A 14254-nucleotide genomic window follows, 5' to 3' on the forward strand; every position below is an offset into this window, starting at 1 on the left:
TTGTATTTTCAGTAATAATGAGTCCTTCAAACAACATGGCTAATCAGATTGGAAAAGAGTGCCATGGTTGCTTTGGGCACTTCTCTGCTGATGGCAAATGCCTAGCCCAGTTTAGGCATGTATTTTTCTTTTCAGTATGTGAACTTTCTGAGGCTAAAATATTCCTGATACATTTTCCAGCTGCATTTATTAGGCATCAAGCTCCTAATGACAGGGTGAAGAAGGTAAACACTGTCTGCCATTCTGGCTTCTCACCACCCAGATATACAAACTATACTTGTCTTGGAAATAGCTAAGAAGAGATAAGGGTTCTTCTGTGTCTCCCATGGGAGTGGGAGGGATGAAATGGCTAAGAAGCTTGTAGGAAGAAATTGACTGAAGAAGAAAAAAGAGGAAAAATTGCTAGCAAGCCAAGATGGATTTAATCAGTCTTGTTCCAGGGGGATTCAAGACCACCAAAGAATTTGCATAATGATTGCTATTCAAGGAGGGTGATGCAGTATGGGATCTGGCTATTCTGCATAGATACCAGGGGAAGAGGTGGAACCAAAGACACAAACAGGATCCAGGTTTTGCTAACCATGAGATTCTGAGCTAAGTATAACTTAAGTCTATGATTAACATTTTGGGGAAATTGTTAACAGTTTAGGGAAGGCACACAAATATTTTAGCAGAAGCAATATTATTGCTGCAGAAAAATCATTAACGTCCAATTGTAGAGCTATTGGGTCATAAAATGTATTACACTCAAACCTCCTTTGAGGGCAGATGCCAGGAAGGGAAAGAGAAACTGTTGTCTTTTCATCCTTGTTATGCTAAACATTAAAAAAAAATCAGAATGGTTCACAAGGAAGTGTTTGTGTGCTGTATTTTGTATGATCAATCCTGAGAACTCACAACACACCTATATGAAACATTTGCATGCTTATTTTGAATCCTTCCAATTACATATGCATTTAGGACTGCCAAAGGGAATAACAGGAGCAGGTAAAAACAGTTATCAGCTGGTTTTATACTGGCCATAAGTAGAGGTAACTGTAAATACATTATTTGAATTGTGTTGTTTTTCTTAGCAGCTATATGTGGGAATGGAATTTTCACTCAGACCACCAGAGGGTAACTCCATGATGCAGTCAAAATAAAAATTCAGTATCCACTGCAGTAGTTAACTGATATTTTTTTAAAAAAATGACAGCAATTCAATGGATGTAATTGGTGTTCTACTTTATTTTTCACTTCCTTGAGTTTACAGAGCTGTGCAGCCACAAAAACTCTTTTGAGGAAAATGATTATTTAAAAAAAATTAAAATAATCCATATGTTGGTCAGTTATAGCAAGGAAAAGATTCTCCAGAGTTTTTCAGAACCAGAAACTAATCACCTTGGCTAAGTTAGCACAACATTCTGAACCATAAACCAGCCAAACACTTTTTAGTCTATTACGTTGTATGAACCCAGGCCTAGTAAATTGTAAGTTTTTAAGTGTTAACTGACAACTGTTTTCCCTATTTCAAGTTTCATCTGCTTAGCATATACTGTAAGTTAATTCATCTGGAATAAGTACTAGACACCATAAAGTCCTTATTTCACCTATCAGCATGCATTAAAAAGTACGTTTTCCATTCCTTATGTATCCTGACTGTGAGTACAATCTAAATTACAAAGCTCTGTTAAACAACAAAATGAAAATGAACCATCTAACTCCTCCAGGGAAGATGACAAGAGATTCATAGAGTTGGGAGGAACTGAAAAATCAAGATCATCTGCTTGGTGCAGGCTGTCAGACACACTGCTATCCAACCTCTGCTTGAAGACCTCCAGTGAACATTCCACTTCATGATGCAACCTATTACACTGGTTACCAGTGTAAATAGGAAATTTCCACCCAATACCTAATCTGAATCCACTTCCCTATAATTCCAACCCGTTGGTTCTGGTTCTGCCTTCTGGGATGACTTAGAACAGGTCCACTCCCTCCTCTATATGACAGCTTTTTAGATACTTGAAGAATGCTATCATATCTCCCCTCAGTCTTCTTTTCTGCAGACTAAATATACCCAGTTCCTTTAACTTTCTCCCACAACTTGGCTGCTACTACTAAGAAATTTAGAATGTAGGAAATATCGGTCAGCCAATGAAAGGTTCAGACAGCTGAATCTGGATGTTCAGAGTTTTGGAGTATAGCACCTCCAATCCATTACCTTGCCCATGCTGGCTGGGACTGATGAAAGTTGTAGTTGCAAACATTTGGTTATTAGGTTAGGGAGACTGGGTTAAGCTGTTCTGTGCATAACCTTCAAAACTGTTGACGTGGCTGAGGCTGAGACACATGTCTCTCAGCAACCCAGCCCACAATAATCTATACGGGAGGTATATGTGTTTGCGTCACGCAAAAGACAGCATACAAACCAATAAGCAATACAATGTTAAAGCAACAAACATTAGTATAATTGAGAGACACATTCAACCAACTGCGAAGAATGATTTCAAGTTAAGATAGCTGGAGAAATAAAACATGTTAATACCATGTTGATGTAAACTGTACCTCCACAGTGCACTGCTGAAAAGGATGCCATCACCAAAAGGCCCTCTCTGTCTTGGATGTATGATATATCTCTTTAGGTATGAAAGAGAAAGGTCTCATCTGAAGATAATGCACAAGTAGATAAACATAGGAGAAACCACTCCTTCAAGTATTTGAATCTGAAACTTTGGGCTTGGTAGCAAATTGACAGCTAGTGTAATTGGTATTAATACAGTTCCACCTAGCTATTTCAGATGACATTCTCACAGCCAAAATATGCCCAAGCTGAAGACAGTCCGTTAACATATGGTACTCTGGTAAAGAGAGGTAGATAAATACTTAATTGTGGGCTACTTCCATCTGAAACGAGAAGACTTTTGCTCATGCAATACAGGATTGCATTCTTCTGTGTTCTTTGTATTTCCCAAATCTGTTCCAGATAATTAATCACATTTGTATAGCTACCCATCTCACATAGTTACTCTGGGCAGCATACATAGTAATAATCAAGAATATGTAAAAGCCATTAAAACCACCAATTTAAAAATTAGAATAAAAACAGATAAAAACAAAATTTGGTGACTATGTAGGAGGCTATAGGATCAGAGGGAGAATCCATTTCATTACTAATGTCCATTCCATTGTGGAAAGACAGAACCAGATAGGACTTTGTACAACCACAATAGCAGTCATCACAATGACATGTTGGCCTCTTTCTACAGGAGTAGAAGCTACTTATTTGTTCTATGCCCTTGGCAGCCCTTTTTTTTAAACAAGAATTGTCACTCCAAAGCCTTATTTTTTTTAATATATATATATTGGCTTGTTATGTACATTTCGTTCCTTTGCCTAGACTGTTCCAGTTCTCATATATATTCACAAAAGAACAGCAATTAAATGAATTGTGCTATCTTCAGAAAAAAGGAACAGGAACTAGAAGACAGAAGAAAGCAGTTACCTAAACAAGTAGTCCATTAAGGGAAAAAAGGGCCAAGGCTCGCTCTTTAGTCTTCAGGAAGAAGAACGTATAAGGTGCTTTGGGCTAAGCTCAGGCATGAGGGATTATCTGAATCTTCTTCCTCACACCCCTTTCATTTATGGCAAACCACCCTTAAAGACAACTGTGCTGAGTGTCACGGAGCTACTCAAGAGTGCCATGGAGATATTGACATGCCCTCCCTCAGCAAATTTTGGGCAACACTGCTTTTTCTATTATTTGCTGTCAGTATGTCAGGGGAGGGAATCTATAACCTTCACTTGGTACAACTTGTGAGGCCTTTCTACCACCCAATCTCATGATGCTTTAAGATACTGCTTCCCATACCCAGTTTGGAGCAACTGTTCAAAACTACCTTTCTGCCATTGTCTGCTCATATAAAAATCAAATGGGAACAAAAATAACCAGCAGGGAAATCCAAGAATATTCTGACTGCCTTGTACAATACAGGCTGAGAACAGAAGATCAGGAAGATAGTATGGTAGACACTAGAAGATGACTGGTGGGCAGATCAGAGGACAGGAGCTGTAATGTCAATTCTGCTTCTTGTTATGTGATGTGGCTTCTACCTCCAGATACTGTAGCCCAATCAGCATCCCCAGGATGGAGAAACCTGAGAGATGGAAAATGAGCAAGAACAGAGAACATTAATATAATGAAATCTCTTATATCTTAAAAAAGTCTAGCTGCATTTGGCTGTAGAAAACTCCAGGTTCAGTTTCCAGTAGGACTCTAGAGAAATCATCATCATTCCACCTAACTAATCTCACAGGGCTGTTTGAGACTGAAAATCCTGTTGTAAAACTTAGTGGGGGAAGAGTAGAAAAAAATAACGCCTGGAAATAAACAAAATTCCAGGAACAGAAAATGATAAGCAGCTCAGTAATTACTTACTTGCCACCATTAGGGGTGCCAGGACACCAATCGTTGCAGCTGCTGTGCCATAAATAAACACCTCAGAGAGGAAGTGGCCCAGGGCAATGAAGAAGGTCAAAAGTGTGATGTTATAGAGGCTGTCAGAGAGTTCACAAAGAAAGGATTATTGTGTGCTACAGAGATGACACAAAGAGTTCAGAATCAGGAAACAGAGAATGTGAAAGCAAATGAGCATGCTGTATCTTTGCCTCTTTAGTCAGGAACTGGTGTCTGCATCTGTTGGAAACTAGAGAGAGTCCTGTACCCTCTGTTGCTCAAAGGCACTTCTAGCATGTTGAACTAGTGCTCCTGCCATCCATAAGCCTCGGAGATAATGTGCCAGTCTCTAGACAAATGAATGGGTTCAGCACAGCCTGAGCTGAAAGGCTTGTAATTGTTTGGAATTGCTTTGGCCAAAGCAGGATAGATTTTAAAATCTGACATTTTGGCAGATAAAAGTGTAGAGTGGTGCTCTATTTCATCTTGTCTCTCTTGACTTCTAGAAGCAAAGTTTGTGCCTTAAGACAGAGTGCCAAGCCTTTTGCCTTCCTATTGCTATACCCAACTAAATAATAATAAAACAACAACAACAACACTCCTTTATGTATATTCTTTTAGAAAACACTACCACAATAGATGGAAAATATGTTAATGTAACCAATATGCAGTATAGAACTGTCAGTGGAAGAGTAATACTAGCGGAAGAGAGAGATTACCTCTTACTGGATTGGATACCAGAACTTCAACCTTTAAACTTTTGATTTCAGAGTTCTAACCAGACACAAACTAGGGACCAATATTATTAATCTTATAGAAGTAGTCTACTAAGCAGTTCCTTCTTTATGCCTATTTTACTCTGTACAAGCACAAGCATTTTGAGATAACATTCTCCAAATGCATAAAGAAGTTGAAAAAGTTCTAGATGACCAACTGCACTATGTCTGTAAGGGAAAAGAAAGTTTATTAAAGAGGGTTGGTAAGGAATTGTTCTTTTTAGTATTTATTTTTAGTATTTATTTTACTTACGTCTTGTTGCGGATATCAATGGCACAGTAGCAGCGGATCACAGAAGACAATAAGGTCCAAATGCCAAAGGTTCGAGCTTGGAGACCATTTACTGAACAGACAAAACAGATATAGAATTACAGCAACTTCTTTATGTATACATTTGCAGACAGAACTTAGCAGTATACAGAGGAGTCTACAATACTCAGTGGGTTTGGAAATTATTCTAAGGATCAAGGTTTTTCAATCCTGAAATGGGACAGATTAGAGAAATGACTGATATGGAAAATAAATTACACTGATTGCCGGAAGCATTTGTTATAGCCTAACCTTTCTAAGGAAAGAGGGGGCATAACTGAACCCAGGCAATACACTTCTGCATAAAAGGAGAATAAACAATATTTAAGGCAAAAAAGACATTTCAAAAACAGATGACATTTTAAGGTTTGAGTAAACATTTCTTTGCAATACAGGCAAAATACAGATCCCATTTTTAGATTCCAGTGGCATCCAGATGCAAAAACGAGAGTTTATAAATCTTACCGAGGTTTGGCTTGCCTGTGTACAGTTTCTCAGAAAGGAAGCCGTGGTCTCTGAAGCTTTGCACTGTGTTCCCCATGGCTATAATGGACACCATAACTAGCCAGCTACGAAGTACGTTCAGGAACCGGCTCATCTTGGAAGTGGCAAGACACAATCTGCTCACATGAACAAATACATAATCAAGAGTACCAATCGAATCAAGAGTACCAATCGAATCAAGAGTTTAAAATACTTCTCCTGCTTTAGACTCTGTAGTCATGCTTAGTATGTCACTCATGCTTTGCAGCATTTTTCTTAAGTTTCATGGAACAGCCAAGCCAGGCCATCTTGCTGCAAATGACAAGATGGGAGCTCCTCCATATTCCAGATATGATACTATCTGGATTAACAATGGAAAACTATTTCAAGAGTGGCAATAAAATAGTGTTTTTCAGTGTGCTTGAGGCAACACTTAGCCCAAAGAAAAGAGGGAGGAAAATCTGTTGCAAATTCAGTTCTGTTTTCAAACAAAGCAACTTTAGAAAAATAGGAAGACAGACACACTTCCCAGTAAATTCATATAGCAGGCTTCCTTCCTTCTAGTTCTTCCAGATGTAATGGGACTAAAGCTTCTAGAATTCCTAATCAGCATCTTACTGGCTAGTACTTCTGGGCATTATAGTTCTATTGGATCTAGAGAACACCAGGTGGAAAGACCTAGTTGGTTAGGATTAAATTGAATCAATCATCTTGCATTAAATTAACTCCCATAACCTTTATACAGAAAAGGCAGCTAGTTGCTTAAAAAACAAAAGAGCAACTCTTGTACAAACACATTTAACAACTGTACTGTCTAACTTAACAAGGAGAGGTAGTTTGATTCATTGTTCCCTTTCTACCTTCCCTTATATAAAAGCATTATCCTCTTAGGATTCTATCCTGCTGATGGACCAACCCAGGTATATATAACCATCACCAGAGTTGAAGGTCTGCACGTTCTGCCCCCATCCATCTGACTAGGAGAGTGAGCCCACAAGGAACCTGCTCTGCCTGCCCCCTAGCACAGAGACCAACCTTACTGCATCCATCAGTCAGAAAGCAACATCGGTAAGAAGCTTGCTTTACCCTCCTCTCCTGATAAATGCTGAGCACGGAGGGGGGCGGAACAGCACATTCTGGCCTGATCGTTTGGTCAGGAGACTATCAGCTTTAACTGAGCTCACGGCCTTGAATAAGTTCTTACTTCTCGTCCTATGTAATTTTCGATGGGAAGTTAAATGGGGGGCCTGTTTCTCATTTTGTGTGACGAAGCATTGCAAAAGGGAATGAAATGGTGATAACCTACATAGAATTTTAGGAATGCTCTCCGAATGTCTGTCTCCTTGCTCCCCTCAATTCTTACAGTGCTAGCCATCTTGCCCCGCCACCTAATTCCTACCATGCAAGTCGCGTCCCTTTGCTATTCCCATGCAACCCCCTCCTCACCAAGACATCCAGATCTCACTTCGCCCCACCCGATTTTTCAGACGTAGCAGGTTCGCAGCTCACCTCTAACTTAAGGAGTAGTAGCCCCGCCCCTTCTTAGTTTGCGTAATGATTGGTCCGCTGTCAGGAGTCGATTTTTCCTGGTTGGTCTCTGTGTCCCTCTTTAAGCCGTCACATGGATGGGAAGGCAGCTGTACCTATCAAATGCGCTGAACCCTTCTGAGGTATTATGACGTAGAATTCGAAGATGTGGGTGGAGGAACCTAGAGCATCTCTTTGGCTTCTCTTTTTTAAAAAGGGAATCTTGATGACGCCGTTTTAGAAGAGGCGAAAAAAGACACACGGAAACATTGTGCGCATGCGTATGGAGAAGGGCACCGGCGGGAGCCGAGAATTGGCGCTTGCGCAAATGTGTCTCCAGTAAAGGAGGAGACGGTTGTTGTAGTAACAGGAGAAGCGCCGGGAAGAAGAATCGTGACTGCCGGGCCCCGAAGGAGATGAAGCAGCAGGTATGGCTCTCAGCGGAGTTTAGGAACAATGGCTTTGCTGCATGCATAGAGCTTGCTGGGACAAGAAGTTGAGCCTCGCAGGTGGAAGGTGGCGTTTCTTCCACGGTCAGAGGTGACCAGCATCCACGGGATGGAGGGGGCTGTCGTGAAAGCGGTGGGTGGGGGGACCATCCGCGGACCGACCGCAGAGTTCGCGGGATTCAAACAGTGCTTTCCAAATGCCCCCTAGGTGGATGAAACCAGGTCCCGAAGCTGCTTTCCGGCACAATTTCCGATCCCTTCCTCCTCAAGACTCTTGGAGTGCGATTCCCATGAAAGGGGAAAAGCGAGTCCACCGCCAAAGACTGGCGCCTCTTCCCGCTGAGGCAGTGCCATCCTCCTCCGCAGTCCCAGCCCCTCATTGTCTTTGCCAAAATTCTGCAAAGAAAAGTTTTGATTGCGGCCGACTTTGTGCATTGATGCTTGAACGAGGGAAGTATTGCAGGTAGCTGCTGAACCCTCAGACAAAGTAGCCCCAGGAGTCACAGTAAGGGAAGACTGTGTTTAAAACATGGTAGTTCATTGAACTAGACTCTTGATACAGGGAGTTTTGAGGTATAGGGACCTGGTTAATGCACAGAAGATTGATGGAGCGCAGCAGAGGCTTTTAAGATCCCTTAGCAATAACGGTTTCTGATACTGTACTCTTTAGACTCATCATGTTTACATAATCCTATTTCATGTAGTGGATCAGGTGCTTGAGTTTATTATATGCTTTTGATTTATGGGTATATTTGATTGTCATGTTATGACTGGATTATATCTTTGAATCAAATTAGCTTAGAGGGCTTAATACACGCTTCAGTGCCAAATATAATGTGAGAATGTTATATTCTTGTGCAGCAAGAAAGTGGATGGGAAGAGAATGTGGAATCTTTTTTCCATCTTTTTCTCTGGTGGTTCTCCCACTTGGGGGAAGGAAGTTCAATGACTCTTATTATTCACTACTTCCCTACACCATTCCTGATCTAATTATTAAAATAATACTGTGATGGCTTCTGGTTTAATTAAAATCCAGACTGCAATGTCTGGAAACTGTATGTGGCTTTCTATTAAGAAGCTTGGTTATTGTATATCTCCAGTTTACTCTGATAATTGAATTTTCATTTTCTTCATAGAATAGAGCACTGGTTAGATTTTATGATTCTACGGTGAAAATATTAAGGGTTCATTGTTTCTGGGCTGTGTGAAAACATACACAGGACATGCCAGTTGGAATGGCTCGGGACTTGGAAGAAACGGGCTCATCTTCAGAGGAAGAGGAAGAAGTGGAAGGGCCAGAGTAAGTTAAAACATATAGTAATTGCATATTGTGTAAAAGTTACCATGGAAATTTGGAAGTGTAAGTCTAGTGTTCTTAAAAAATGGACCATGGAAGCTTGAAGGACTAGTTTTCATCAAAAATGTGGAATGGTAGGTGAGTTATAAATGAGAATGTTAAATGTGCAGCTTCATGTCTGATTATCCTTATTCTGCTGTGGGCATTCGGCCAAAATTAGTGAGGATTAACTCCATCCTTAGGTTGAGGGTTTGCACATAAAGCATGTCCCTAGTTACCATAGGTAACCAGATGCCTTTAATGATCTTTGCTGAGTAAACACTAAGGTCTGCGGGTAGTTTTAAGTGTGTTCAATCAAACACATACAGGGTTCCTGATCTCTGGAAAGTTGGTAAGTGCACACTTGAGCAGGTGCACACTTATCCTTGCAGACTTTAGCACCCAATCTGCAGACCTATAGAGGAGCTAAACACATGAAGATTTTAGGGGCAAGATTTGCATGCATACTGTTGTACTCACTGCACTTTTCTCACTTATATATGCAGGCTACTTTTTCTTGTAATTCTGGAAGTAGGAAGGTGGGTTACAAGGGAACGTAAATGTGACTATTATTTAAATTTATGAAGTCGTCTTTGATCGCATTACTCGTTCATCTAGGTCATCAGAACTTCATGTTCTCAAGCAGAGGGCTTTCAGATCATCTATTTAATCCTTTAGCTGGGAATTGAGCCTGTGCAAAATATGCATTATTTTGTTTGAATTGTTGTCCCTGCTGAAAAGTTGCCCTTTCCTATCACTGAGGATTGTTTCTTATCTTACTCTGATACTGAGTCTTTATTTACAATGAGTCTACTTCTTGTTCCCTTGCAGGAAGCTATGTTGATAAGCATAGGTTTACTAATATAGCTTGGTTTACCAGAGTCTTTTTTTGCTTTTTATCAGTTCTCTCCTACCCATCAATTTGTCTTGCCACAGAAAACAGGCAAAATGTCCTTGACATTGTAGTTTGACCAAGGTAGGAATCAGAATGAAAACATTTACAATTTTATATTGGAGTACAAATGAGATAATACAGATAATAGAAGAGAACTGGCAGGGGCTCTTTAGGCCATTGCGTCTAATCTTCTACTCAGTACAGGAATCCACATTAAAGCATCCCTGACAGGTGGCAGTTTTGTCCTTGCTTGAACACCTTCAGTGAAGGGGAGATTGCTACTTCTTTGGGTAACTGCTTCTACTGTTGAGCTACTCTCTTACAAAGCTCTTGATCTTCTGAGTGACGTATTTCAAGGAATTTAAAATATACTCATTCACAGTCTTTTCTTTTCAAGGTTAACCATTCCCAATTCCTTCAATCTCCCTTCATAGGATTTACTTTCTAGTCCACTAATTATCTTGGTTGCGTTTCTCTAAACTTGATCCGGTTTCTCTGAAGCCTTAAGATGTAATGCCCAGGACTGGTTACCATACTTGAAAGGTGGTCTAGCCAACAAAGAATAAAATGAATTTTTTTTTCTGCAGTTTGGAAACTGAACTCTTGATGCAGCCTAAAACTGCATTTGCCTTGTTTGCTGCTAGGTAAAGGTAAAGGTTTCCCTTGCAATTAAGTCCAGTCGTGTCCGACTCTAGGGGGCGGTGCTCATCTCCGTTTCAAAGCCGAAGAGCCGGCGTTTGTCCGTAGACACTTCCGTGGTCATGTGGCCGGCATGACTACACAGAACGCCATTACCTGCCCACTGAAGTGGTACCTATTAACTTACTCACATTTGCATGTTTTCGAAGTGCTAGGTTGGCAGGAGCTGGGACTAGCAATGGGAGCTCACCCCGTCACATGGATTCGAACCGTCGACCTTCTGATCGGCAAGCTCAGCAGCTCAGCGGTTTAACCCGCAGAGCCACCGTGTCCTACATCATGTGAAAAACAACAAATTCCACTATAAAAATATATTATTAAATACTTTGAAGGCATTAATTATGTTTTAAAAATGCACAGCTAGAGATTACAGGCCAGTTGGAACTGAAAACAATGTGTTTTCAAAGGCTTCTTAAAGGCCCTGGCATTCCTCTGTATCCCATTGGGGAGCGAGGAAACAACTTGCTAATCAGAATGTCATGATTTCATCTTTGCTGAAATCAAAGTATGTTGCATCTGTAGCATTCGTACATTCTAAAAAAGTTATCCAATTTAAAAAAATGAGATAATGTTAGTCTGGCAAGACTAGATAAACAAATTTACAAATCTACACTGACTTCTGGTGATTTTTGCATTGTTTTCAAGGTCTTACAGATAAATTGCTGTAGGATTTCTTCTAGAATCTTTTGGAGTATCAATGCTATACCAACTAAAATTGGTAATTCCCTGGATCCTCTTTATTCCTCTTTTTGAATATAAGGACAACAATTCTCCTCCTCCAGTTGTTTGGTACAATGTTATGTTGGATTCTTAAAAACAATACATACAAGCTCAGCAAAACCATCAGCAAATTTCTTCTGTATTGTAGGATGGACTTCAACTAGCTCTGGAAACTTAAACTTACTCAAAGAGGTTTTCTCTGACTATGTTTCTGTTAGTCTCAAGCTTCAATCCTACTTGTTCATCCTGTTCTTCATAATTGCCTAGTGGGATACATACCATGTTATTGGAGAAAACTGAGCCGAAATGGGAGTTAAGTAATTCTGTCTTTTCTTGGTTAAGTAAAGGTAAAGGTTTCCCTTGACATTAAGTCCAGTCGTGTCCGACTCTAGGGGGTGGTGCTCATCTCCGTTTCAAAGCCGAAGAGCCGGCGTTTGTCCGTAGACAGTTCCGTGGTCATGTGGCTGGCATGACTACATGGAACGCTGTTACCTGCCCGCCAAAGCGGTACCTATTAATCTACTCACATTTGCATGTTTCCGAAGTGCTAGGTTGGCAGGAGCTGGGACTAGCAACGGGAGCTCACCCCGTCACGCGGATTCGAACCGCCGACCTTCCCATCAGCAAGCTCAGCAGCTCAGTGGTTTAACCCGCAGCGCTACCGCGTCCCTATCTTTTCTTGGTTACCCTTTAATATTTTCTATCTTTACTGAGCAATAGCTGTATTTTGTTTTTTTTTCCTGCCTATTATGTTGAACTTACATATTTGAAGGGGCCTTCTTTCTGTTGTTGAAGTCAACCTCCTTTTGCAACCTCAGTTCTTTTTGAGTTTTACCTTTTCTGATACCATTTCTGTAGCTGAGAATGTATGTATTCTGCCTTGATAACCTGACCCTCTTTTTATTGCTTATGTGTGACTTTTTCTTTCAAATCTTTGCTAAGCTTTATGTATAGCCCTGTTGACTTCTTTTGCTGTCTTCCTTTTTTTTCTTCAATGGAATTGTTAGTAGTCTTTTATCTCAGTTTCTGGGGAAGCTCACTTGAATTAGTAAGCATAGATCAATGGATATTGCTGCTCATTCAGAAACTATGTATGATATTTGTGATTAAGATGCAACCATGATACCCATTATCTGGTATCATACCAAACCCAGAAAAGAGTAAATAAGAACATACCTTAGTCTTTTTATTTTCAGGTTGTGTATTAACCTAAATTTAAAGCCTACTATTCTTAGATTTCCCCCCTTTCATGTTAGCAGATAGACACTCTTAATACTTCATATATGGGTACTATAGCACTTCTTTCTGTGATCCCAGTTGGTCTAAAGTGGTCATTCTGAGCCCTTACATCTTATTGCTCAGAGACATTATTTATTCATTACTGAAAGATTAAGATCTTGGCCTTTGCTGTGATGCTACTTAAACACCAAAGGTAAAGTCCTGTGGAAGACATTAGGCTCTTTGAAAAACTGGGTGTCTTTCTTTATCTATGGAATCATGGAAAACTAGAGTTAAAAGATGCAGCAGGAAGTGCTCAAAGGAGTACAGCTGCAACTTTACCTTTTTCTGCTCTAGTGGCAGTCAATATAATGCTTCTTCATTAAAAGTGTTCAAGACAGAATACTGATTGACCTGCTGTATGGTTCCCAGGAATGTGCCTGCAGAGATTTGGTCTGTTGGAAGAAGTTCCATCCAAATTGTTCAGAACTTTCTTTACAGTTCCTTGTTGTGGATCTAATGCATTTTGTGTTTTGAGTCTGAGACGGATACCAGATTTGGTGTATTTATTTAATATTTGGCTTAATGCTTTTTTTTCCAGCTGGACTGGCTTCTTTGCTGGACTTTTTCTGATCTGTTTGAAAGATACTATTTTATAGAGCAGAAATATGTTTGGAATATAAAGAAGGATATGAGTATGATTCCCAATTTCCTTACCTTTGGAGACCTTAGGATGAATTCTGCATTTTTATGTTATCTTAAAGATTTTAGCCATTAATCAGCAAAAGGGTTTTCATAGTGGCCCATTTTAATGTTCTGTGATCAGCCTTGCTTGAAGACAGATTGCAAAATATTATGTGTTCACAGAGCACATCTGCCCTTTTGGATCAGGCAAGGTAAAGATACTGAGAATTTTTTTTGCATCATAATAAAGCAATATCCACTCTATTTATGTTTTAATAAATATACAAAACAGGTTCAGTAAATTCTATGTATCGTTTTTGTCAGACTGGATTCCAGCAGTTCCTGAAGAAATCGACAAGTTTTACGAGTTCTTTTGGTTAGCTTATTAGTAAATTTTCATTCTGTGTCAGTTGATACAGATATTATGTATCTGATGTTTGTACAGTCAATATTTTGTATGTTTCTTATTTTATTTTTTATCTTGTATTGGCTAATGCAATAATGAAATTGGTTTATATTTAGTTGATACTGAGCTTGGTTCTGCTGCAACTCTGATTTCTCAGAATCAAGCCTACTCAATGCCTCACCCTAACCTTCCTTTCGATCAGGCTATAGTGCTACAACCTTTAATTGATAAATATACTATCAAACCTTATTTTTCATCATATGTTGAATTCAATTTTAAATGCATGTTTGATTCAGTTTCAAGGGAAAAGCTGTGGAAT

At 39.8% G+C, this 14254-nt stretch overlaps 2 protein-coding genes across 8 annotated transcripts in view; one reads left to right on the forward strand and one right to left on the reverse strand.

Moving 5' to 3' along the window:
- Positions 1–2427: 2427 nt before the first annotated feature.
- Positions 2428–7627, reverse strand: ERG28 (ergosterol biosynthesis 28 homolog). Of its 4 annotated transcripts, none has more exons than XM_063290139.1 (5): positions 7511–7627; positions 5984–6138; positions 5462–5552; positions 4415–4533; positions 2428–4133 (listed from the first exon to the last, which is right to left on the reverse strand). In XM_063290139.1, exons 2-5 carry the CDS (start codon positions 6114–6116, stop codon positions 4054–4056), a joined length of 423 nt encoding a protein of 140 aa, XP_063146209.1. In that variant the 5' UTR covers positions 6117–6138; positions 7511–7627; the 3' UTR covers positions 2428–4053. The 4 variants fall into 4 exon arrangements, with proteins under 4 accessions (XP_063146209.1, XP_063146211.1, XP_063146212.1 ...); XM_063290141.1 differs by having other exon boundaries at positions 7477–7531; XM_063290142.1 differs by having other exon boundaries at positions 7467–7511.
- Positions 7628–7750: 123 nt separating this feature from the next.
- TTLL5 (tubulin tyrosine ligase like 5) overlaps positions 7751–14254 on the forward strand; it is a 157605-nt gene continuing 151101 nt past the window's right edge. For all 4 annotated transcript variants that reach the window (XM_063290128.1, XM_063290129.1, XM_063290130.1 and 1 more), the window contains exons 1-2: positions 7751–7956; positions 9114–9277. In XM_063290128.1, coding sequence (XP_063146198.1) covers positions 9201–9277 — 77 coding nt within the window. In that variant the 5' untranslated portion in view covers positions 7751–7956; positions 9114–9200. The remainder of the gene's footprint in view (positions 7957–9113; positions 9278–14254) is intronic.

The sequence above is a fragment of the Candoia aspera genome, chromosome 1, assembly GCF_035149785.1.
Source record: "Candoia aspera isolate rCanAsp1 chromosome 1, rCanAsp1.hap2, whole genome shotgun sequence".
Taxonomy (NCBI): Eukaryota; Metazoa; Chordata; class Lepidosauria; order Squamata; family Boidae; genus Candoia; species Candoia aspera.

Bases quoted from the DNA above. Each gene is read 5' to 3' on its own strand.
- ERG28 (XM_063290139.1), bottom strand. From the start codon at position 6,116: ATGAGCCGGTTCCTGAACGTACTTCGTAGCTGGCTAGTTATGGTGTCC. The intron at 5,553-5,983 runs GTAAGATTTATA...TTGTCTGTTCAG, and splicing joins CACAGGCAAGCCAAACCTCG to TAAATGGTCTCCAAGCTCGA. The intron at 4,134-4,414 runs GTAAGTAATTAC...TCCATCTCTCAG, and splicing joins GGCACCCCTAATGGTGGCAA to GTTTCTCCATCCTGGGGATG.